Genomic DNA, 26,624 nt, shown 5'->3' with positions numbered 1-26,624 from the left:
GATCCTAGAAGATGACATCACGACGGTTGACAAGATTATATGAAGATGTTGAAGAAGCAAATTTCTTAAGTATTGAGGATTGACATGAACCAGTTCAAATCAATCTGGGGCCTAATGTTGGGGATATTACCACTGGGCGTAAACCGGCCAGGAGAGGCCGGGTCAACCCCATAAGTAGTTCATCTGTATCTGAAGCCTATGAAGACAGACGGTGACGCTTCATGAAGGCCCAGGGCCCAAAGCCGGTTTAAGGCCCGTAGACACAAACCGGCATTGATATGTAAACTTGTGTTGTAAGATAGAGGTAGCAGACACCGAGCCGAACACGATTATGAGCCGGCCTCGGAGTCTGTAAACCGACGGGCGTCAACCCATGTGTATAAGGGGACGACCCGGCGGCGGTTCAGGGACAACAGACAACACCTCGAGACTCAGGCAAAGCGTATTCGCTCCCTGGTCATCGAAACCCCATCAATTCCATCACAACTAGACGTAGGCTTTTACCTTCATCGTAAGGGGCCGAACTAGTATAAAACTCTCATGCGTCCCTTGTCCGCTTTAACCCCTTTAAGCTAACCCGTAGCGATGGCTCCACGACTAAGTCTTTTCTCTAGGACATCTGCCGTGACAAAACCACGACACTGACACATCTTCCTTGTATGGACTTGTCCCCATTATCTATCTTTAGGGGTGTGTGGGTGCGTGTGTGGGGGGGGGACAGAATAACTGCACTGCGCCTGTCAAACGAGTGCACTGCCGCGTTAGCGCGAGGCCGAGCCGGGGGGGGGGGGTCGGGACCCCCCTCCCCCATCCCAGCGAGGCCGAGCCAGGAACGAACCGTAGCAGGCGACGACGCGGCGTGCCGCAGCGTCGCATACAGAGGCGAGTCCGTAACATGACTTGCCCCCGCACCGCACCGAGGGGCATAGTTGTTCCGACACATCTTCGTTGTATGGACTTGCCCCCATTATCTATCTTTAGTGGCGTGTGGGTGCGTGTGGGGGAAACAGAATAACCGCACTGCGCTTGTCAAACGAGCGCACTGTCGCGTTAGCTCGAGGCCGAGCCGGGGGGAGGGGGGGTCCCGACCCCTCCCTCCCCCATCTCGGCGAGGCCAAGCCAGGAACGAGCCATAGCAGGCGACGACGCGGCGTGCCGCAGCGTCGCATGCGGAGGCGAGTCCGTAACATGACTTGCCCCCGCACCGCACCGCACCGAGGGGCGTAGTTGTACTCACACATCTTCCTTGTATGGACTTGCTCCCATTATCTATCTTTAGGGGTGTGTGGGTGCGTGTGGGGGGGGGGGGGAAACAGAATAACCGCATTGCGCCTGTCAAACGAGCGCACTGTCGCGTTAGCGCGACGCTGAGCCAGGGGGGAGGGGGCGTCCCGACCCCTCCCTCCCCCATCCCGGCGAGGCCGAGCCAGGAACGAGCCGTAGCAGGCGACGACACGGGGGGCCGCGGCGTCGCATGCGGAGCCGTGTCCGTAACATGACTTTCCCCCGCACCGCACCGCACCGAGGGGCATAGTTGTACTGACACATCCTCCTTGTATGGACTTGCCCCCATTATCTATCTTTAGGGGTGTGTGGGTGCGTGTGGGGCGGGGGAACAGAATAACCGCACTACGCCTGTCAAATGAGCGCAGTGTCGCTTTAGCGCGAGGCCGAGCCGGGGGGGGGGGGTCGGGACCCCCCTCCCCCATCCCGGCGAGGCCGAGCCAGGAACGAGCCGTAGCAGGCGACGACGCGGCATGCCGCGGCGTCGCATGCGGAGGCGAGTCTGTAACATGACTTGCCCCCGCACCGCACCGATTGGTATGCCGAGGCGAGTCCGTAACATGACTTGCCCCCATTATCTTATCTTTTTTTAGGGGAAAAACCAGCGCCGTTATGAATTATTATTTCATTTGTACTTTTTTGATAATTTTTATTGTACTGTTGTGAGTTATTATTTGTACTTTAGCCGTTTGTTTTCTCCCTCTATTTTTTTATTGTATTTAATTTTTGCTATTATCTTTGGTAACTGCCCAGAGATAGTGGGCTTTGCCATGATTGTGGGCTTTAGCCGTCGGTTTTCTCCCACTCACCTTTTAACCTCCTCTCTCCCCCGTTCCGCTCCGCTCCCCTCCCCAAATCGATTCCTTCTTTGTTCCCCTCTTCTTCTCTTCTCGCAGAGAAGTTGCTTCTCCTGTTTCGCCGCGGGAGTGTCGGCCGGCGGGTTGAACCCTAGGGGTGGAGGTCTGGGTGCTCTGTTTGCTCCTTTTGCTCTACTGTCGATTTCCCTTGCGTCCTCTTATGTACAAATTTTCCCTCTATTTCTAAGCTATTGCTCTCTTGCTGTCTCAGGCTGGATTCGCTAGGGTTCCTTTGCTCTTGAACGAGCGGTTGGCGACAGTGATACTGGATTCCGTGGCGGGTTTTGTGTTTGCTGGTAAGAGTTTTGCTTTGTATGGCGTGCTTCGTTTCTGAAATAGGTCAGAGCCCTAATTTTTGTTCATGTGTCTTGCGGATCTGGTTGGGCAGATTTTAGGTCTGTAGATCTCAATGGGTACATCATCCAGTCCGGACAAGTTGAATGCAGGTGATTTTCCCTGTAATTTGGATGATGTTTTAAAAGATCTGGTTTTTAGGTTGTATAGGTGTTGTCGTATCGACTTTGTAAGTTGTATGTATTTTGATAGCTGTTAATTTTGCCCTGGAATGTGTGGTGTGTATAGTTTTGGCGGTTGATGTGACCTGCAGACAGGTTGTAGTACTGATCACCATCTGTAGTTTGAACTGTTGTCCTGGCATTTGAAATACGGTGTCGTAGTCAGTGAAGAACTATTATGATATTGAAAGAGTTGTCATTCTGAAGTTTGTTGTGCCAGTGGTGGGTTGATATTGTTTTATTGGGTGCACTTGTGTTGTTCTTATAGTTGAACTGATTGCTTTGTTCGTGTACTTTTTTGCTAATTATGATGTTGTTGCAGATGTTGGAGTGCCAGTGCCTCCTGTTTCTGACAAATCGGAACGCTTTCAAGATCTTGTGAATGTTATTTTTGAGAAACCAAACCCTCTAGAAGAACTTGCGAATGTTACTGGTGTTTCCCTTATATTTGCTCTTTTTTTATCAGCCTTGAATACATAAATATGATTAGCTACATCAGTTGTTCCTTTTCTTTGTGTCTGATGCTATGCGCTTTATTTATCTTGCCTCTGCAATGTTAATTTTGTTTTAATTTTATATGTGCGTGCTTATGTTATTGGTTTATGCACTTAATGACAGCCATGGTGCTCCTGAGGACATTTCTGATGTTGTCAAAGATATTAATGATGGAATGTATTCTCTTAACGTTGATGATGGTGATGGCAGCTTGCAGTTGTCTGTTACTCAGTCACAGAGTGTTGATGGCACTAAGCCTGTTACTCAGGCTGAGGATGTTCCTATGCAGTTACAGCTTGAGGATGAAAGGATAAGAAAGTAGAAGTGTGATTTCCAGAGGAGAAAGGAGTTGGAACGGCGTCAAAAGGCTGCCTGTGTGCAACGAAGTGATGGGGATGTTACTCAAGCTCCTGATGGTGTAGGTGATGAAGGTGCTGACGCGGCCTTTTCAACTGTTGATGGTGGATCTCATGGAAGTGACATGCCTGTGAAGACAAACCTGATGCAAACTCGTTTGACGCAAGTGTTTACTCATGATGCAGTTAAGGAGAAGAAAGCTGTTTTGAAGAGGAAGATGTCAGATCGAAATGCTGATGGCACATAGAGGCGTAGCCCATGTGTGAAAGCTGGTTCCCAACCTGGTAATAGCAAAGCTGATGGGGATAGTGTTTCTGTGAAGATTGGTCCAAGCACACTTGGTGGCTCCCCTGTTTGTCGGAGTCCACGAGTTTTGATAAATAAGAAGCCTTCTTCGTCTCCTCTTCCAGAGCGCTCTTTGTTGAAAGAAAATAAGAAGCGTAAAGTTCCTCCTGCGAAGGTGAACAAAGGTGTGAAGAAGCGTGCTCGTGTCGAAGCTGAAGATGATGTATCTGAAGAAGATGATATTGAAGTTGATTCTGAAGATGAATTTGCAGTGGTACGTGTCTTGTACTGTATGTCACTAACTAGTTGTACTTGCAATGATTTAATTGTGTCTGGGCTGGTATGCTGGCCAGGCGAGGCTGGTCATTGTTTGCATCAATTGAGGGTGGTACTGATGTTGTTTTAAGAGTTGAACTTGTGCAATCTTTTCTTTTTTCTACTTGCCTTCATATGCTTGTTTTGTTTTCTATATTCATTTATTTAAGCTGTGGCTTCTTTATTTTCATTTACAGCCTGTTAGCGTTATGAGTCCGGTCAAGCCGGTGGGAGGCAATGCCGGAAAGTTGCTTTGGATGAAGGTGACCAATGGAAATTGAACTTAACTGTGCGATGTTCGTTGTGAGAGGTTGAAGCTTGCGCTAAATTGCTTGAGAGTCGGCATGTGGCTAGGGTTCATGCAGCTGGTTTTGGTTCTATCTTCAAGTGTAAGGTGAAGTCTAACATCTCCCGCCCTCTGATGGGAGCTTTGTACCCGAGGATAGATCCTGATACAATGACTCTTGACATGGGTGAGGCTAATAAGAAGATTCGCATCACTAGCGATGGTATAAATCAATTATTTGGGTTCCCTTGTGGTGGACGTTCTGCACCAAGGCCGTCAGAGGACGGATATGACAACGCTCTAATGAAGTTAAGATCGGAGCTTGACATTAGCAGGAACAAAGATATCAAGACAAAGGATTTGAGGGATAGGCTCGAGGAGCTTGTCAAGGATCCTAGCAAAGATGACCTTGCTCTGAAAGTGTTCTTCATTATTGTGTTTATGAAGGTTGTGTTGCCTGGTGCCGCCCCGCGTGTTTCCAGAGAGGCAGCAATGTTTGATAATCTCGTCATTGAGGACATGGCTAATATGGATTATTGCTAGCTGATGGTTGATGAGCTTAGAAGGGCTGTTGTCAGGTACCAAGATGGTGTTACCCTTGGGAAGGCAATCACAAGTTGTGCTATAGGGCCTGTACTAATGTACCTTGACTACCTTATCCGTGGCAAGACTGCGGAGCCTGACATGCGAGTCCCCCGCATATGTTTCATGGATCCTGTCAAGCTTTCTGATCTGGTTGATGCAGATTTGATAAAAAAGGCAATGCAGATCCAAAGACTTGGGTGTTTGGGAAGCTTCTGGTGAGTTTTATTTCTTTCGTGTCTTGCAGACCTTTTTTATTTAGGTATAGCTATTTTTGCTGGAGTGAACATGTGTCCCGCAGAGTTACCTGTTTAGATTTTGTCATTTCTTAAGCTTTGTGAGGTTTAGGTACGATTTTTAGTACTGTTGTTTCATGTGTGGTTGAACTGAATATCTTTGTTCAACTGTCATGTCGGTAAATACTAACAAATTGGCACTGATAGTTAAAGATTGATAGTGCTGTTGATTTAAATCTTTTAATATCATGTTTTATTTTTCCCCGTGTGTTGCATTGATTATTTAACTCTTTTCCCCCTTGTTTGTAGTGGAAAACTCAAGAGGAGGTTGTTTTTTTCCGAGTGTATGAACGGCCAGTCCTGGAGATGCCGTCGTCTTAGGTTCCCAAGTTTTCATCTGTGCACGATGAGTTGAGAGATGGCCGTGGTGTTGAGGGTGCTGGTTATGTTCCCCCTGGCCCTAGTAATGCTAGTACTTAACAGAGGCAGGGTTTTGGTATTGATGTCGCTGTTTCTGCGTTGGAGCGCGCTGAGCATATTTTTAGAAATGTGTGTTCTGAGATGGAAAAGGTCCCAACGACAGTTGAGCGTCTGAGCTGTATCAATGGTATCCTTCCTGAAGGTCATCAATTTAACGCTTAGGAAGCAGTGGACTATATTGAGATGGAGAGAATTTTAATTGGTGATATGCGTGACGGTGATGCTGATCTAGTTCAGAGCTCGGTTCGTGTGTTGAACAACATGAAGCGTTTCAAAACTATGCAAGACTCTCGCTGCAAGCCATATGAAGAAAGTGCAAATGTTGTTATCAGGCAGATTGAGCAGGATGAGGCTGCTGCCACCGACAGCAGGGCTGGTGATGGTACCGAGGCTAATGTTTCTGATCATGAAATGAATGATGTTGGCTTGGAGCGCCCTGTTGTTGATGTGAGTCAGCCCTTGGTGTTTGCAATTTTTACTATGTTGTTCTGCTGTCAGTATTGTAGTTGAACTTTCTCATCTTCATCTGTTTATTAATTTTTCTTTCATGCAGATTGAGCAGGATGAGGCTACTACCACCGACAGCAGGGCTGATGATGGTACTGAGGCTAATGTTTCTGATCACCATACGAATGATGTTGGCTTGGAGCACCCTGTTGTTGATGTGAGTCAGTCCTCGGTGTTTGTATGTTTTTACTATGTTGTTCTGCTGTCAGTATTGTAGTTGAACTTCCTCATCTTCATCTGTTTATTAATTTTTCTTTTCATGCAGGAGACCAGTCATAATGTTGAGCCTGCTGTTGACCGTGGAGTTAATGATCCATCTACTGATAAGTGCAAGGTTATTTTTATTTTTATTGTGTTTATACATATTTCTGAATTTTCATGCGCACAAATGTGCCTTGCTTGTTCATTTTTCTATCCCACACTGTTAAGAGTTTGCAGGTGATACCTACCTTTTTTGTTACTGTGGTTTAATTCCTTGTGTTTATTGTTGCTAATAATAGCATTTTTTTGCTTCATTACATATGAATCAGGGTCCTGTTGTTGGCGACGAGCCTTGTTTGCCCATTGGTGAGGTTCCTTTGATTGTTAGCAGCAGCAAGATCGATGATGTTGCTGTGAATGCTTCTAAGGTTTGTTTTTCTGTGCACCTCTTGCTAGCTTATCTTTTATTGTTAGTTTTGCTCATATTATTCACTTTTTCTGAATTTTTATTTCTTCAGATGACTGATGTTGAGCGTGAGGCTGTCGTTAGTGGTGGAGATGATGCTCGTGGTGTTCCACTGAGTAGTGGGCGCGATGTTGGTACCAAAGTTGCTGATGAGGATGTTGGTGCTCCCAGCATACTTGATGCCAAATCGTCTCGTGTTGGTATTGCTGGGAATGAAAATGTTTCTGATTGTGAAGATTTGCCGCCGGAGAATTTCCCGCACGGAGGTCTTGATTACGGTGATGCACTGCAAGATGCCTCTAGCGTGGAGGAGGTGCCATCCGAGGATGATGATTTCTTCTGTCGATTTCTTCTGGCCCCTTGACGCAGGAGGCGCTCGTGTCGTCCCAGGATTTTCTTTCTATAGACCCTGAAAGCGCAGCAATATTGGTGTCCTCTCAAGATCTCCGATCGTCAAACCCTGAAACTGGAGGCATATTGGTCTCATCACAGGAACTACCGTCGCCGTCAAACGCTGATAGTGCAGGTAAGGACTTGTAAATGAGGCATACTTCTCAATTTGGCATTTTGGACATGTTCACTTATAGTGCTTGAACTTATTATTTTTCTTCTTTTTCTGCAAGCAGAAAGTGGTAATGTTGTTAAGGTTGGTATGTTTTTCTTCGCTATTACGAGGTTGTGCACAAACCGTACGAAACGGTTAGTTTGGGATTTTGCCCGTACCATTTTTTCTCTTTTTCTTTCTCTCATATGATTATTGTTGTTATTGTAGTAGTTTTAATTCATGTAATCTTTTGTGTTTTCCTAGTGACAAGCTGATGTTTCAAAATAAAGAATGTGATGCCAATGTTGGTTCTATTGCTAAATCGTTTGTCCCCACTGGCATGCTCAACTCAGACAGTGCTGATGTTGTTTTATATTCTCTACGTCAGAAGTACCGAGACACTGACAAGTTGATAGTTCCCAGATGGGTGATGGTCAGTATTTTGGTTTGTAGATAGGATGATAACTTGTTTTGCCAATTTTCTAACTTTTGTTGTTCTTTTTATACAACAGACCAAGATCCATGATGGAAATATTGATTCCAATGTGCTAAATTGGTTCATGAGATCAGGGGCTGATGGTTTTGACCAAGTAGGTGAACTTGAACCTTTTGTACTCATGAACTAGAACTGTCATGTTTTCTTGCAAGTTTGGGAGGTGGGGGAATGAACTTGAGTAGCCTGCTTTTACCCCTGCACTTATGAATGATTTGTGCTTCTTTTTTAAAGCTGAACTTATTGTCGCAAGGAAATTGAACTGATATGTTTGTTGCAAGTTTGGGCGGTGGATATAAACTTGAGTAGCATTTATTTTTTGTAGTGTTTTGCTTACTCAATTAGAACTTATGATTATCTGATTTTTGTTTGTACTTCTGAATTTTAATTTCCTTCTTTTATTTTATTGTTTGGAGGCTAAATTTTTTGTTTCATTATGATTTGTTAAATTCATTTTTCCTCTGCGATTTTTTTGTCAGCTTCTTTTACCTACTTTTGATCCGCCGTCATTTGCGGCTACCATGAAGCCTAGCGAAGAATCTGGGCATTGGTGCTTGATTGTTCTGAATTTGAGGTTCCGTCGTTTCGAGTGTCTTGATTCACTGCGCGATGAAACCTGGAGTGATGTAGTTAGATTCTTAAGGACTATGACAGATAACATAAAGAAGCTTTGGAGGGAGTCCAGCGTAGACAGGGCCAAACCGTTCTCGTCGGTGCATATTGATGGTTTCTCTTGCGAGTTTGTCCGGGTGCCGCAGCAGAAAAACACGTGAGTATCCATTTTTAATGATTTTTTGTTAGTTCTTTTTGTTGCTGGGAGGATGGTGTTCCTGTATTTTCGGATTTGTGATGTACCCTTTTGTTTTTTCTTTTGTTAACAGGCATGATTGTGGATTCTTTATGCTACAAAGATGCAAGACCTATCATTGCCGGGAGGATGGTGTGATTGAAATGTTGGATTACAGCCATTAAGACATTCTTGACATTAGGAAGACTTTTCTGTATACCTGCGCAACTAGCGATGTGTTTGATGTTGACTTTCGTGGTTTGTTTGGCATCGAACCCTGTACGTATGCATGACCTTTTGTAATTTTTGGCAGCTTGTACTTCTTGATTAGTACTGTCATGAATTATGTATTTGAACTTTACCCTTGATGCGGTCTTCTATTTTTTTTATTTTTGCAGGTGAGTGGCTGGATCTTGATGAGCATGACTACAGGATCTTTGGCAGCCAGTTCTCGGAGCTCGAGCGCGTATCTATTGATCTTAGCCAGGGACGTTCTCCAGAAAAGACAAGATCTGGTGTTATTAAGGGGCGGTTGGGAGCCCTAAAAGGTTCTACGGCTGCTTGTGCAGAGAGCCCCTCTACACCCAAGAATCCCATTGTGGAATTGATAGATAGCGATGATGATGCGTTGACAAGATTGCTGGCATGGGAAGAGTCACCAGGAGCGCTGCTGCCAAGGGTTTATCCCCACTTGCTGGAATAGTGGCACGTAGAGCTGGTGGTGCTAGGAAGGATCCTGCTTTGGATTCTGGCAACGTTACAAGCATGAAGCGTGCACCCAGAGCTCCTATAAAGTTTTTCTCCCCTGTGCAGCAGGTTCACCCTCATAAATTCCCTCACCCGGACAAGGCTCGCAAGTTGTATAATCTGTTGCTTAGCGATGAAGCATGTGAGAAGTATGCCGAGTGAGTATCTCTCATTACGTTTCCTCTTCTTTTCCTCTGTTGTTTGTAACTGCTAGATAAATATGACCTGAACTGTTACTTTTTATACAACTTGAACTGCTATGAATGCCTTATCTTGCTTCCCCTGCTTTTTGTTCTTGTCTGTGCTGCAGGAGTACATTCTCAATGGTACCTCAGCCCGATGGTAGCGTAACCAGCTTCACTGGGAAACGCATCTGGGAAGTTTTTGCACCTGGGCAAATGATGGAGGGTGATGTAATGGACTTCCTCATTGATGATTGGAAGAAATATCCCGATAGAAATGTTGATTTTGCGTCTGGGAAAAGGGTATTGCTGAGTCCATATTTCATCACGGTAATCAATCAGATCGTTTGTTTCTCTTAAACAAGACTGCCTATTGTTTTACGAGTTTTAATAATACTTTGCTTGTTGATCCTTTCCCCCTGTCTATTTCTTTCTGGACTTTTTGCAGGGTGTGCTTGACTGTACATTTTACGGTGGTGAAGATAAAGAGTTTAATGTGGAGAGTGCAGCGAGAGATTTCAGGAGCTATGTTAAAAATGAGGAAGACTTGCTCGCTGCCGACCTTGTGAGTTCTACTAGCTGATTTTTGGTTTTCTTTGTTTGTTGTCATGCTGGTTTTTTATTTTGAATATTTAATATATCTTTTTTGGTCATTTATTTTTAGATCATGATGCCTCTATTCAAGCCTATGGTTTTACCAAAGGATAAGAAAGTGAACCACTTTTCCTTATATGTCATGAATCGGTACCGAAGTAGCGTCGACATCCTTGACTCTTTACCTTATCCGAAGGACCATCGTCCTTCAAAGAACACCTATCATAAAGACTGTGAGAAGATTGTGAGTGACATTTATTATCTGTACTGGATTAATTTTTCCACATCTTTGTTTCTGATTTTCTAAGACCTGAAAATGTGTGGTTTCTTTTCTTTTTTTACAGATCTCCAGGATGGTCCAAGTAATGAAGGTTGTGTATGGTGATGCTCAGTACAATGTGAGCAAGCAGCCCAAATGGGAGCTTTTTTGCAAAGAAACCAACGTTTGTGAAGGTTCCACTTCAAGGGGCGAATGAATGTGGCCATTATACTGTGAAGTATGCGGGATCCTATGATGGTGAAAAGATCGTTGGGAACATTCGAGATAATGATGTGGGTTCTAGTTGAGCTTTTCACTTTTCTGTGTTTGGCTGATTGTGTATTCTTCTTTTTAATGTGTCATGATTTTTTATAATTTGTTTTATTGTTTTGCAGCCTCGTATTTGTTGATTGGAATGCTGAGGATCTGTATAGAGTTGTGTTCAACCAGAATAACCAACTTCTGGTGACGGAGCTTCCCAAGGAGGTCCAGCCTTTGACTCCTGGTGCATAGAAGAAATGGTCATCATTTGCGTATTGAAATGGATAGTTGTGTGATATATCTCTTGAAAGCATTGTAGGCTTTGATTGTAGTGTTTGGATGACTTGTCAAGTACTATGTAATAATTGGTATATTTTTGTGTTGTGTTTAAGTGTGGCACAATGTTTAACAATCTTTTTTTCCATGATGATAGTGTGGTTGAATAGCTGTTTTCACTTGTGTATTTTTCATTGGGAATTCGTTTTGGTTAAGTTCTATTTCTTGTACTGAAGTCTTGTAAACTAGTTGAACTGAAAACACCTTTTTCCAAGTTCATTACGAGTTGTTGCTGGAAAAGTGAGATTTATTTTATTTCATCTGTCCCAACCTAGGTTGGACCTTTATAGTTTCTGTACCCTCTTTTCTTGTACTTATAGTATAGTTCTGTTAGTACTGAATTGTAATGTCATTCAGCATAAGGCTTTTAAAATTTGGTGTCACTAGCACTTGCGGATCTAGCATGAGTGGAGTGACGCTTCCTTGTTATGTAGAACTGATTTCATATAATGTATTAGAACTGAAGTTTTTTTTGGGATTGAAATTATTTATGACCAAGTTGCTATGTGATCTCTAGCCAGATTTTATTCAAGTATAAGAAATTTAGCAAAATTTGAGAGCCAAATTTTTGTTTGAACTTCTTGAATTTTAGTAGTTGAACTTCATAGTAAAAGTTAAAGCACTGGTTTAAATTAGCTACATTTAACAGACAGCCGTATAAAGTTCATAATTACTTCACTAGTCAATGTGGCCTGATGCTTCTGTTGTTTGTTTTTTGTTAATTTTTGTCCTTGGTTGAACTATAATCTATTTGGTTGAGTCTTGGCCTTCTTTCTCAAGGCATTAATTGGTATCATCATAGCACTTACCGAATAAACTAACTTGTACTGAGATTTCAATTGTGCTAGTACTTTGATCATTTTATTTTCTTGTGTTGTTTGAAACTAGTGCCTCACTGGTCAATGTGGGCTGATGCTTCTGTTTTCTTTTCTTGTGATTTTTCTCCTTGGTCAAAATGATATCCTTTTGATTTAGTTTTGGCCTTCTTTTTTCTAGGTTGTGGTTCTTCTCAAGGCAATGTTTGGTATGATCATAGTACTTGCCTTATAGACGAAGTTGTACTGAGATTTCAGTTGTACTATTACTGTTATTCTTAGTGTGTCAATGTTTTATGGAACGTGAACTGAAGCTTCCCGTTCCTTTTTATATTTTGTAGAATGAATGTACCGTTTGTTCAAGTGTACCAGAACTCTCAGTCCTAGCATGCTAGTGACTAGGAAATACGTACTGATTGTTCTTTGCTTTTCCTGTTGCAGTACTCAGTAAATTTCTAACTACTATTAGCACGATGATGTTAGTAGTGAATGTTGTCCTCTGCTAAAACTTAGTCTTTTTAGTGTTCTTCTGAAACTAAAAACTGATTTCTTAGTGTGATAGTACTACCATAAATGTCTAAGTTGTACTGAGCGTCCAAGTCTACTATTTGTTGTTGTCCTTAGTTAGTCTGCCACTGTTTTTGTTTTTTTGTGAAAATATCCATGTGTGATTCTTGTTTCTCCATGACTAGTGCTGCGTGGCAGCCATCAAGTTTCAACTTCAACCTACTTCAACTTCAAATGATGGATCAAGAAAATAGGAAGCAAGCAAACTTGTTGAACGACATAAGCAAATGATGTACTTGATAGACATAGGCAAACTTGTTCAAACCCTGACACACATAACATAAGGTAGCTGGTTCAACATAACGAAAGCAAACTAAAAGTCTGAAACAACAAGATTAAGGACAGGCAGAAGTGCGAGCAACACGAATGCAGACTTTCATGCATCTTCATCCCGCGAAGCTACAGTGGTAGTAGGGGTCAGCCTCCTGCTCTTTAGAAATATCCCAACCTGTCATGTTGTTGTCGATTGTCTTCCATGACTTGTACGTGGCGTACGCATCTATTCCTACGTACGTGATGAGGTTGTCTGGCAGCGGGCTGGTCCCCCATAGTTTGTGGTCTGCCTTGTCCATCTTCTTCTTCATGCCGCTGTAGAATGGGTGGAACTGCAACATCGGCCAAGGAGTCGTAGTATTTGTCGGTCTTTCGATCTTTCCACTTGCGCTGCATGTCGATGAAGTTGTTGGGGTTGATCTCCAAACCAGACTTGTTCAGCATCCGCTTGTCACCTCCAATGCTAAAATCGACAAATGTGTACAATTTCTCCTCCCGCAGGAAGTCTTTGAGGCGCTTGGGCCTGCAAGGGGGGAGACACACATTTAAAGATTAGTCTTCTTTTTTGAAGATTTAATTCTTCTGCTGTTTGGTTTTACAAGTGATAATCCATGAGGTAGATGCTTATATAGTATAAGTAATGGATGAATGTAGTTCAGAAACTAGTACACAAAGTCCTGAAATTAAATTCAACTACACCATGTTATTTTTCTTTTTTGCTATCTTCAGTGCTTCACCAAATTCTTCACCAATTTCAAGAATCATTTTACTAGATTCAATGATATATGTGCTGCTTGATTCAAGTTTAGTTTTCTTTTTTGTTTAATAAAAGACCTATACCAGTGCTTGATACATCTTTGTGCATCAATTCTATATCAAGTTCAGAAATTAATTTGAGAAACATGTGCATCAAGATATGGACCTATACCACTTCACCAAACATCTTTTAATACATCAATACTATAAACTATACTAGTGCATCAAGATCAGAATCTATGCTAGTACATCAAGTTCAGAAATTAATTTGGTGCATCAAGTTCAGAATTCTATAAACATTTTCCAGATGCTAATCTGGTGGAATAATCCACTTCACAGTTTCAGAAATGCATGTAACTTGAGAAACATGTACTCGTGCATCCACTTCACAAACTATAGTAGTTCATCTAGTTGGGAAACAAGTTTAATGAAGTTTTTCGTGAGTAGTACTAGTACAACAGATGAATGAACAATAGTATGGGTTACCATTTTGTGGCTGTTGCGATGTGGTACACCAAGCAGAGTTCCTCGACGCACAAATGCAGGACTGCCGCCATCTATGGAGGTTCATCGTCGCAGGTGTACTCCACATCAACTCCGATGAAGCTCGGAGACAAGCCGCCGCCCTTCATCCTGAGCCTGCTCATCACCTCGTCGGTCTTGTCTGGCTCGCTGGTGCAGACAATCTCCAGCGTCTCCTTGCCGTGGAGCTCAACCTCTGTGAGGGTTCTCGTGTACTCGCGCTTCTCGCCGGGGATGTGAACGTCGACGAGGTTGCTGCTCTTGTCCGACGGCTCGCCATGATGACGCTTGGTGGACGGTTCCTCCGCCATTGCCTTCCTCCGGCGATTGTGGGCTTGGGAGAGAAGTTTGTGGTTTGTGTGCAGTGGAGATTGAAGTGGCAATGGTGGTTCTGTGAATGAGGAGGAGATGGAAGACAATGGGGTATTTTGCAGTGCGTCGATGGGGATGTGTGGGAGGCGGTTCGTCAGGGGCGTGGGTGTGGTGGTCGTGGGGGTCCCCGTTTTAGTCCCTTGTGGCAACTGCTCAGTGGGTGGCGCGGGTGGTGGCCTGGAAGAAGCAACCGTCCAAGTCAAAGGGTTTTCACTGTTGCACTGACTAGTCTTGTCAAGCTGTACTTATGATATGCTAAATCCCACTTGCACGTCTCAGGGGTGGTGATGATGGCATTTTTCATTGTTAGGTGACGTATGCTTTGTGATGTTTTCCGTGTGGATGTTAAGTATTGTTTTACCACTGAAGTCTTATAGACTAGTTTAACTCAAAACATTTTTCAGTGCCCTGGGAGTTCTTGCTCAAAACTGGTACTTATTTTATTTTCATCTGTAATAACCTAAGTTAGGCCTTTATAGTTTTTGTATTCTCATTTTGGTGCACTTATGGTTTAGTGCTGTGTGAATTGAAATGTAATTTCATACAGCGTGCGGTTTTGAAATTTGGTGTCACAGTGGTGTGAGTGGCCTGACTGATCCTGCCTTTTTAGTACTGATGTCATATGTATGTTTGAACTGAGTTTTTTTATTTATTTGGGTGGGTTGGGGGATTGAGGTTATTTTACGACCAAATCGTTCATTGAGGTGTGGACAAATTTTATATAAATAAGAAATTTAGCAGAATTGACAAATAAATTCTATTTGAACTTCTTGCATTTTAGTAGTTGAAGTAGTCAGAATTTATATAAATAAGAAATTTAGCATAATTGACAAACATTATATATTTGAACTTCTTTTATTTTAGTAGTTGAACTTGTCAGAATTTATATAAATAAGAAATTTAGCATAATTGACAAACATTATATGTTTGAACTTTTTGCATTTTAGTAGTTGAACTTGTTAGATTTTATATAAATAATAATTTTAGCATAATTGACAAACATTATATGTTTGACCTTTTTGCATTTTAGTAGTTGAACTTGAAAGTAATATTTAATTCGGTTTTTTAAATTATGTACATTTAACACATAGGCTATTAAGTTCTCTTCTTTTTAGAGGTTCATTGTTTTTGTATCATATTTTCTCCTTATTTTATCATCCGTGGTGCAGAGCTAAAATTATTTTTATTTTTATTTTTCGTATTTAAAGTTATTGCCTGCGAACTAGTATTGGAATTTATCTATTTTCAGTTTCGAACATTTTTCTTGTAGTTTATATTTCTTTGCCCCGCCCTCTGGTTTGTTTAACTGGGCTTATTGGTGGGGTGTTTGTAGACGATGCAGGCTATTGGGCCGTTTTCCGGCCCAGATAGCTCGTCCGCGCGGCTGTGCAGTGCGGCGTGCGCGTGCGCTCTGGGTTTAGTCCCACCTCGCTAGTCGAGGGGGCTCCGGACCTGTTTATAAGCGCAGCCGAGGCTCACTGGTCGAACTCCTCTGAATACTTACCTGAGCGCTTATACACGGCGCTCGCTCTCTCTCATGACCTGTTGGCCCTGGTCGGCGGGCCCTGTGTTGTGCGGATTACTAGGGATTTGCCCACGGGCTCGAGTTCAAGTATCTAGCAGCGTCAGGGCCTGCGCCTGACCTTGGGCGGTCAATTTTTTATTTTTTGTTTGTTTGAATCTAGTACTTGACTCCACCAGTAACTTGGACTGATACTTTTTGTTCTGGTTCTTGTCAGTTTTGTGTAAGTGTAATATTTTTCATTTGAGTTTTTTGCCTTGTTTTTTGTGTTTGTTTTTGTGATTATTCTCAAGGGTCTTCTGGTGTCATTTTCAGAACTATGGTACTTGCGTGTAGACCAAGTTGTACTGATAGTCCATTCATAGTAGCGCTTATGTTCTTAGTCTGACATTTTTTTGGGTGATTATGGACTGCTGCTTCTTTGTACTTTTATTGTAGTAAGTATGTACTGTCCGATCAAGTGTACTAGTACTGTCATTCTTAATCTGCAAGTGACCAACATAAGTGTGTGCTGATGCTTCTTAACTTTTTCTGTTTATAGTACTTGTTAATTTTCTAGCAGCTACATATGAATGAGAACACTACATGAAGTACTAAGAATTTTTGCTTCAACTTTTGAAGCGTTGTTAAGCAACTCAAATTGTGCTGATTGTTTTCAATGTTATGTTTTCTATACAATACTGAATCGAAACCAGACATGGAACAACGTTGTGTGATTAGTTGCTTCATAACTAGTACTTTAGAGCAGCCACAAAGTTCCATTCAGAAGCTACTTTTGAATTTGAAATGATGGATTAACAACATATGAAGCTACCAAACTTATACAATGAGATAAGCAAAACATTATACTTGATGACATAAGTAAAATTGTTCAACCATGACAAGCACGACATAATCATACTGGTTCAACCCAACAAGAGCAAACTACTAATTTGAAACAACAAGATAAAAGGCAAGCACAAGCGGAAGGAAAACGAAGGCAGGCTCTGATGTATCTTCATCCCATAAAGGGGCAATAGGAGCGGTCGTAGAAGTTGTCAGCCTCCCAATCTTTTGCAAATTCTGAACCATCTGTGATGTAGTCGATTATGATCCATGACTTGTACGTGGCGTACGCATCTACTCAAGCGGACTCAATGAGGTTGTCTGGCAGTGGGTTGGTCCCCCACAGTTTGTGGTCTTCCTGCGTGTTGATGTTCTTCTTCATGCCTTTGTAGAATGGGTGGATGACGCTAGCTGCAACATCAGTCAAGGAGTCGTACTCTTTTCCGGTGTATGGAACTCTCCACTTGCGCTGAATGGCAATGAACTTGTTGGGGTTGATCTCCAAACCGGATAACTTCAGCTTCTCTTTGTCGCTTTCAATGCCGAAACTGGCAAATGTGAACAACCTCTCATGCTGCAGCATGTCATTCAGGCGCTTGGGCCTGCAAGGGGAGAGACATTTTGAAAATTAGCATTACTTTGATGTTTGAATTATTCATTTTTGTTTTGTTTTACAAGTGATGAATCCATGAAGTAGTTGTTTATGTAGCATAAATAATGGATGAATGTACTTCAAAAACTAGTAAACAAAGTTCTGAAATTAAATTCAAGTACATCATGTTATTTTTCTTTTTGGATTATACATAGTTCGAGTCAATGTTGTATGTGCTGCTTTAGTACTAGTTTAATTTACTTCTGTTCAATTGGACAACACATAACCAGTGCTTCACCAAGTTCTTAGTTTTTTTGCTTACGAAAATAACATTAGACCAAATTCAGAAAATACTTCACTACATCAAGTTCAGAAACATGAATCCATGAAGTAGATGCTTATATAGCATAATGAATGAATGAATGTACTTCAGAAACTAGTAAACAAAGTTCTGAAATTAAATTCAAGTACATCATGTTATTTTTCTTTTTGGATTATACATAGTTTCAGTCAATGTTGTATGTTCTGATTTGGTACTAGTTTAGTTTACTTTTGTTGAATAGGATAACACATAACCAGTGCTTCACCAAGTCCTTAGTTTATTTTCTTATGAAAATAGCATTAGATCAAATTCAGAAAATACTTCACTACATCAAGTTCAGAAACATCTTTTTAATACATCGAGTACATAAACTACACTATTGGATCAAGTTCAGAAACTACACTAGTCGATCAACTTCAGAAATTAATCTTCCGCAAGATTTTCCAAATAGTAATCCAGTGCATCAGGTTCAAAAAAACATTTACAGTGTATCTACTTGAGAAAATGCAGTAGTGCATCCACTTTTCACAAGCCACACTAGTACATCTAGTTCGGAAACAAGTCTGATGAAATTTTCAGGATACAGTACTCATAAAACAGATAAACCAAACAGGGAAATGAGTAGGATGGCTCACCATTTTCTGGCCGCCGCGATGTGGTGCACCAAGCAGAGCTCGTCGACGGACAACTGCAGGACTGCTACAATCTGGGGAGGTTCATCTTCGCTGGTGTAGTGCACACCAACGCTGACGATCCTACGACGCTAGCCGCAAGCCTTCTTCCAGAGCCTGGAGATCACCTAGTCAGCCTTGTCTGGTTCGCTGGTGCAGACAATCTCCAGCGTCTCCTTGCCGTGGAGTTCAACCACTCTGAGGGTTTTGGTGTACTCGCGCTTCTCGTCGGGGACGTGAACGTCGACGAGGTTGCTGCTCTTGTCCGACGGCTCGCCATGATGACGCTTGGTGGACGGTTCCTCGGCCATCGCCCTCCTCCGACGGCTGTGGGCTTGGGAGAGAGAAGTTTTTGGTTTGTGTGCAGTGGAGATGGAAGGGGCAATGGTGGTTTCTGGCAATGAGGCAGAGATGGAAGAGAAAGGGGTATTTTGCAGTGCATCGACGGGGATGTGTGGGAGGCGGTTCGTCGGGGGCGTGGCTGTGGTGGTCGTGGGGGTCCCCGTTTGCAGTCCCTTGTGGCAACCGCTCAGTGGGTGGCGCGGGTGGTGGCCTTGAAGAAGCAATCGTCCAAGTCAAAGTGTTTTTACTGTTGCACTGATCCGTCTTGTCAAGCTGTACTTATCAGCTGCTTATCCCACTTGCACGTGTCAGGGATGGTGATGATGGAGGTCTGTACTCCTCTACTGTGGTACTTGGACTGGTGATTGAAGTGTAATTGAACTTACCAAATACCAGTCAGACTATGTGTGTCATGCTAATGTTTTTTAAAACAATTTTTGTATTTTTAAAGCATTGTTTATATCAAGATAATCTCTGAGTATTTTCTACAGATAAATTAGATTTTCATCAGTACAGGATGTATTATATTCGCATTTTGGTTGAGGTAATTATTTTTATGTACTGATGGTCTTTCTGAACTGGGACTGGCAGAAGCAGACATAGCTTGTTTTTCCAAATGTTGTTTTTTTGAGGTGTTCACGGGTGTGTTTGTTTTATTATGCCTTTGTACTGACGATTGAGAATTATCAGTACCGATGTACTATAAGAGTTTAAATTTTCCGTAACATATTTTTTCTAAGTTACTCGTCGACAGTAGTGTTGGCGTTACATAAATCCAGATAAGTTTTTTGAAATGTATTTGTGACTGCATTCAAAAGGATTATCAAATGGTTTACATAATAATGTCACTTGTCCAACGGGCACAAATCACAAATTATATCTTAACTATAGTACTGATCGAGAAATCGATGATAAAGCTAAATAAGTTTTGGTAGCGACAGTGTTTCTGATATGTTTCCTCATTGTGTACCGAGGCAACTGAGAGTACAAGCTTATTTTTTAGTTGACGCAGCAGCATATCCACTATGGATTGTTCAGTCTTGAGCTCCTCCTAACTGGCCCCGAATGTTGTCCCTTGTCGGCGCCCTTTCCTGGTTGAGCCTTGGCAGCTTCTTCATCAGTTTCAGTTTCCTCGTCCCCAACATTGTCATCTTCATTGTCTTCGTCTGATTGGTCGTCATTCTCGTCAAATTCTTCTTCTTCATCCTCTTCTTTTGATTTTTTGGAACTCTATACCTTGCCCTGTTTCTGTTCAGCGCCACTGACCTCCTTGCCCACTTTGCACGTGCGGGCATTATGTCCGTCAGTTCCCCCACACTTGCGGCAAGTGTAGGTGTTACGTGTGTCGTCTCCATTGGTAGAAACCTGGGCAGCTCCAATCTGCTTGTGCAGCGTTTGCTTGTTGATAGTGGCATCTGTGCGGAGTGGGCATGTGCGGTAATTATGGTTGCTCGTGACGTTGCATAATCCGCATGCCCTTATCCCAAGAGGTTTGCCGTCCGGGCCAAATTCCACGCGTCTGTGGGGCGTGGCAGCTTTTTGGCTGCTGCTTTTGCTGCTTGCGTCTTACTCTTCCTCCCCTTTGTGTTTGAGAATATGGGTGGTTTAATCACCCTTTCCTGCTGCTGCTGGTAGGATGTCCTGTTGTCATGTCGTTCGCCTACAGCACCATCAAGCTCATGATCTTGCATGTGAGCATGTTGGTGCTCTTGAGTGTGCACATGGGCAAGCTCTGGTTACTGTTGCTCCTCTTCCTCATTGTCAAATGGGTCAATAGCTCCCAGATGGTTCATCTCAGATAACATTGTAGCAATATCCTGCTCAATGGCTTCATTGTCCGCGACACCTCCGTTTTCAGCAGAATGCATGGCGTCGAGTTCTTGTTCAAGTTTGTCCATGATGACCCGTGACCTCGCCATTTGCTCTTGGCTTCTCAAGCTTTTTCTGTGCACCCTCATGTTCAGCGTCAGCAGTGAGCTTTCAATGCAGTATTGGGATGCCTTGTTTGATGCCACTGTCCTCAAGTCATTTCTGTTGAATGTTGGCTGGATGTTCGGGCGTTTGGTGTATCTCCTGAGGATGTATTTCTTTGGAACGCTGGCAGCCTTAATTGTCTGCATCATGCACAGGACATGCACACAGAAAAGACTTGTATTTTTTTGGAAGAGGTGCATGTTTTTTGTCATTTCATTCGAACAAAAACTTTGCAAAAAAAGTAGTACAGTATGTAACATATTTTTTTAGTTCTCACCTGTGTGGTCCCATAGCCTGCACTCGCACTCATATGTTTCTCCCACGGGGTCTGCAACCACCTGGAACGCGTGCTGAGCCCACACAGACAGTTTTTGTGGGTTGTTGTAGTGCACGAGGTACTTTGTGGGCTCTTCCGTCTCTGTTGCCGTGAAGAGTGTGCTCAGTTTTAGCCTATTTCTGATCTCGCTATACACAGCTCGTGGGTAAAGCTTTGCCATCTGGGTGTCAAACCCATAGAAGGTCAGCGTGTTTTGTTCCTTCTGCCCATGCAAGAATGATGACCAAATTATTAGTTTTATCGCAGCAAAAAATTGTCTAACTAATAAAGTTTTACTTTAGTAAGAATGTTATTTTTGTCTTACGACAGGTGATAGAGCTATACCCGGTTACCCATTGTCTCCTGGTTCTCTGTCTGCCTCCTTGTTTTGACGTAGGAGTTTACCTGGCCGACAAACCGGTGTAGGTTTTCTCTCTCACTTACGAAGTTCTTCTTGAGCACATAGTTCATGCTCTCACTTCGTTGTGTGGATGTCATTTTGGCGCAGAAAATTTCTTTGAAGTAGGCTGATATCCATCTCTCACGCTCGTTCCACATGCCCACCATCGTGGCATCATCATGGAGGTTGTACTTATCCACGAGTCTTTTCCAGGCAGCCTCAAACTCAGTTGGCATGAGGGGCCAGTTGAGGATTGATGTGAATTCATCCTTAAATTCTTTGTGCAGGTTGTACAGGTATGCGAGGTGTTCCCTGTACTTCTTCATAATGTGCCAGCGGCACAGCTTGTGTACCATGTTCCCGAAAGCATCTGGGATCGCCAAAGCCATTGCCGGGCACTGGTCTGGTAATGAAAAAAGAGACGTGGAGTGGTCAGCAGATGGTGGTGCATATATACCAATAGAACTGACACAACATTTTTACTGTGTTATTTTCCTTTTGGGGGGGGTGGTGGTTGGGGGTGGTTTTGGCGGTTGTACCTGTGAGGATGCATGTAGGAGCCTTCCTTCTTATGCACCTTAAAAATGTCTTGAACAACCATCTGAATGAATCTGCATCCTCATCTCTTATCAGGGCGAAACCAAAGAATGTAGTCTGTAAGTGGTTGTTAGTACCTACAAACACCCCAAGTGGCATATGGTACTTGTTGGTCTTATATGTGGTGTCAAACGTTACGCAGTCACCAAAGTCCTGATAGGCCCCTCGGCAGCTTGTATGTTCTTAACTCTGTCGGACTCATCGAGTTGCATGTCACAGAAGAATTCCCTATTTATAGCTTTCATCTTCCTAAAGAAGTTGACAGCCTTTAGGACATCGTCCACATCATCCATCCTTGAATTCTTTGCTTTGCTGCATATTAAAAGTCAACAGTCATTCAAAAAGGCATGTTGAACTGGCGTCAGGTCAAGCGTTGCGTAATATGTTTGTACTGACAGATGAAAAAAGACGGAGGTGGTTTATGGGAGGAGAACAAGTATGTACTTACATGTTAATCAGCTCTTTGACATTCATTTTGAGGAAGTAGCTACCGGGGTCATCGCCACCCAGTATGCTCATGATTTGCACGTGTTCAATGCCTTTGAACTGCAGGTACTTGACGTACTCCAAGATTGTTTTGTCAAAGTTTTTGTGGCAGTGCAAGAAGACAAGCATTTGGGGGGTGAGCTGTAGCCTATGGTTGTGTTCCCAGACTATCTCTTTTACGACAAGTGTTCCATCCTTTTCCATCTTCAGCCTCATTTTAGTGCCGCAGTTAGTCCTGGCTGTCGTCTTGTTCCGCTGTCTATTTGCTTCTGACACCTTCGACTCATAGACTCCATAGCACGTGCAATAAAGGTAGGCTCTGGTCTTAAACTTTGAGCCTTCCCTGATAGCAAAACCCGCGTGCTTTGCATAGACGTTGTAGTCCTTTGCTTCTTTGAAAGTTTCAAAGCGCATCTCTAGCCTTGGCAGAACGTAAGCTTCAATGTTAGGTGGCTGCACGCAACAGTGAGCAAACAAAAATGCAGTTATGAAAATGTTAGATGGGGGTGGTCACAGTACCATGGTATGGACTGTGCTTGTATGTTTTTTTCTGAATGGATACTTACATGTGTATAGCTCTATGCTGCCTCCAGTGTTTGCTGTTCAACCTGGTGTATGGGCGCGGGTGGTGTCACCCTTGGCACATGCAACAATGCATCTCTTGGAGGGAGCAATGTTGATGAAGATCTCCGTCTCTCATTGTACGACCGTCTCCCCTCAGATTCGTTGTGAGGTTGCTCCTGTCTATATGGCTCATATCTTGTACTTTGGAACCTGCTAGAGTGGCCAAAATTTCTGTCTCTTTGGCCTGGTCTTCCCGTCGCAACCGCTTTTGTAGCACGGATGATTGATGTTGACGGAGCGGCTGGTGGAAGCCTGTGTGCTTGCCTTTCTGCATGCGCTAGGGAAGGAAAACATTTGTTGTTGGGGAAATTGTTGACCTTGTTGCAACCCAACAGTGGCAAAGCTTGTATTCCCAGATATCGGTGTTTGCTGCATAGAAGAACCTGTTCGTGCTTCTGATGATTCTGGTGTAGCTTGAAATCTGCCTGTATTGTTGAAGTATCCAGGTGCTATTTCTGGTGTTACCCAACCAGGTGGCGCCCCATATCTTCTTGGCTCATCAAACTCTTGCTGCGTGCGCCGCCTTGCATGTTTCTGCAATGGCATTCAACAGTTTTGGGATTAATCTTTTCTGCATTTTCTTGTATACATGCTATGGGTAACATGTCATGCACTGAAGGCAATGTACAAGTTGAACTTGCATCACTGGGCGTTATTAAACTTTGTTCTCTATTTTGTATCTAGTTTAGTTTTCAGTCGAACTGATGAACATACATGTTCAGCACTGATGTACTGATTTTTAGCACTACTTGCAAACTGAACATTGAACTTCAAGTATGTATGGATATGCATATATATATATATATATATATATATATATATAACTGATGCATGTCTTCTCTTTTTTTCATCTATAACTTATGCAACTACACTAGAAGTACTCCTAGTTTACGTATCATTGAACTTACTGTGTAACAAATGTATATTTTTTTCAACAACATTCTTTTACTAGTTCGAACTGACGCAACTACACGGCATGCACTAGTAGAAATAACATCATACAACTTGCAGTGGTAGCTGAACCTTATATATAAGCCTAGTAGCTACTTGGACTGATGGATAAGTCTAAGTATTTTGGCTTGAACTGAAGCTAGCATATTAGAGGTACTGATAGTAACCTTGACATCCAAATTGTGCATCAGTTGGCAGGGGTGTAATGAACTGATCAAGCATTTGCAATGTACTATCATGTTCTTCTTCATAGGAACATGTGTCACTGATCCAGCACACATGTAGTACTGATGAATCTGATAGTGTAAGATGTGAAGGAAATATGCCCTAGAGGCAATAATAAAGTTATTATTTATTTCCTTATATCATGATAAATGTTTATTATTCATGCTAGAATTGTATTACCGGAAACATGATCCATGTGTGAATACATAGACAAACAGAGTGTCACTAGTATGCCTCTACTTGACTAGCTCATTGATCAAAGATGGTTATGTTTCCTAACCATACACATGAGTTGTCATTTGATAAACGGGATCACATCATTAGGAGAATGATGTGATTGACTTGACCCATTCCGTTAGCTTAGCACTTGATCGTTTAGTATGTTGCTATTGCTTTCTTCATGACTTATACATGTTCCTATGACTATGAGATTATGCAACTCCCGAATACCGGAGGAACACTTTGTGTGCTACCAAACGTCACAACGTAACTGGGTGATTATAAAGGTGCTCTACAGGTGTCTCCGAAGGTACTTGTTGAGTTGGCATATATCGAGATTAGGATTTGTCACTCCGATTGTCGGAGAGGTATCGCTGGGCCCACTCGGTAATGCACATCACTATAAGCCTTGCAAACATTGTAACTAATGAGTTAGTTGCGGGATGATGTATTACAGAACGAGTAAAGAGACTTGCCAGTAACGAGATTCAACTAGGTATGATGATACCGACGATCGAATCTCGGGCAAGTAACATATCGATGACAAAGGGAACAACGTATGTTGTTATGCGGTTTGACCGATAAAGATCTTCGTAGAATATGTAGGAGCCAATATGAGCATCCAGGTTCCGCTATTGGTTATTGACCGGAGACGTGTCTCGGTCATGTCTACATTGTTCTCGAACCCGTAGGGTCCGCACGCTTAAAGTTCGTTGATGATCGGTATTATGAGTTTTAGTGTTTTGATGTACCGAAGGTAGTTCGGAGTCCCGGATATGATCACGGACATGACGAGGAGTCTCGAAATGGTCGAGACGTAAAGATTGATATATTGGACGACTATGTTTGGACACCGGAAGGGTTCCGGGAGGTTTCGGGCATATACCGGAGTACCGGGGGGTTACCGCCCCCCCCCGGGGAGTTAATTGGGCCTCATGGGCCTTAGTGAGAGAAGAGGAGGGGCGGCCAGGGCAGCCGCGCGCCCCCTCCCCCTCTAGTCCGAATTGGACAAGGAGGGGGCGGCGCCCCCCTTTTTCCTTCTCTTCCTCTCTCCCTTCCTTCCCTTCTCCTACACCTACTTAGAAAGGGGGAGTCCTACTCCCGGTGGGAGTAGGACTCCTCATGGGGCGCGCCTAGGGAGGCCGGCCTCCTCCCCCTCCTCCACTCCTTTATATACGGGGAGGGGGCACCCCTTGGAGACACAAACAATTTATCATTGATCTCTTAGCCGTGTGCGGTACCCCCTCCACCATAATCCACCTCGATAATATTGTAGCGGTGCTTAGGCGAAGCCCTGCGTCGGTAGCATCATCATCACCGTCATCACGCCGTCGTGCTGACGAAACTCTCCGGCGAAGCTCTGCTGGATCGGAGCTCGCGGGACGTCATCGAGTTGAACGTGTGCTGAACTCGGAGGTGCCGTGCGTTCGGTACTTGGATCGGTCGGATCGTGAAGACGTACGACCACATCAACCGCATTGTGCTAACGCTTCCACTTTCGGTCCAAGAGGGTATGTGGACACACTCTCCCCACTCGTTTCTATGCATCACCATGATCCTGTGTGTGCGTAGGAATTTTTTTGAAATTACTACGTTCCCCAACAAGATGTAGGCAGAGCATAGTGTGTGCAATTTTTAAACTGAATCTTCTTCATTGTAGGACTGATGAACTTATGAACTCACACAAATGTGGTATTTTTCTTCAGGCAAACCCAGACATGAAAAGGTTTTTGAACTGATTCAATTTTTGAGGAAAAATAGTGTGGGAAGCAGACATCACCTCTAGTGGATTGTTCTTGGATCTGACTTCTTCTTCTTCTTCTCGTGGGCGGCGTACTGGCATGTTCTTGGGAGGCGGCGCCATTGATGCAGGCAAGGAGCTTGGGGAGATGACGGCGCTCCTGCTTGTGGTGGATGTCCGGCGATGAGGTCCGGGGAGGCAGCTGCTGGCGCGGATCACTGGCCCGGCGAAGGAGCCCTGGCGAGGGAGGGAGGCAGCAGGCGCGGGATCACTGGCCCGGCGAAGGAGCCCCGACGAGGGAGGGAGGCGGCTGGCGCGGATCACGGCCCCGACGAAGGATCCCGGCGAGAAAGGGGATGGCGGCTGGCGCGGATCATGGCCCCGGCGAAGGATCCCGGCAAGGAAGGGGATGGCAGCGGTGGATCTGTCCCGGCGAAGGATTC

General features: G+C 43.5%; 2 protein-coding genes across 2 annotated transcripts; both read right to left on the bottom strand.

Annotated features, from left to right (window-relative positions):
* Positions 1–12,837: 12,837 nt before the first annotated feature.
* LOC141041079 (uncharacterized) lies at positions 12,838–14,037 on the bottom strand. Its single transcript, XM_073507189.1, has 3 exons — positions 13,967–14,037; positions 13,110–13,247; positions 12,838–13,039 (listed from the first exon to the last, which is right to left on the bottom strand). Exons 1-3 carry the CDS (start codon positions 14,035–14,037, stop codon positions 12,838–12,840), a joined length of 411 nt encoding a protein of 136 aa, XP_073363290.1.
* A 6,347-nt stretch (positions 14,038–20,384) lies between these two features.
* On the bottom strand, positions 20,385–26,304 carry LOC109786540 (protein FAR-RED IMPAIRED RESPONSE 1-like). Its single transcript, XM_020345114.1, has 8 exons — positions 26,278–26,304; positions 23,511–23,579; positions 22,384–22,874; positions 22,082–22,247; positions 21,878–21,992; positions 21,344–21,741; positions 20,961–21,161; positions 20,385–20,762 (listed from the first exon to the last, which is right to left on the bottom strand). The coding sequence occupies exons 1-8, from the start codon at positions 26,302–26,304 to the stop codon at positions 20,385–20,387; spliced, it is 1,845 nt and encodes a 614-aa protein (XP_020200703.1).
* Between the last annotated feature and the right edge of the window lie 320 nt (positions 26,305–26,624).

Source organism: Aegilops tauschii, chromosome 2 (assembly GCF_002575655.3).
Source record: "Aegilops tauschii subsp. strangulata cultivar AL8/78 chromosome 2, Aet v6.0, whole genome shotgun sequence".
NCBI classification, from domain to species: domain Eukaryota; kingdom Viridiplantae; phylum Streptophyta; class Magnoliopsida; order Poales; family Poaceae; genus Aegilops; species Aegilops tauschii.
The sequence above is the reverse complement of the archived record's forward strand: the minus strand, read 5'-3'. Positions and strand labels throughout refer to the sequence as shown.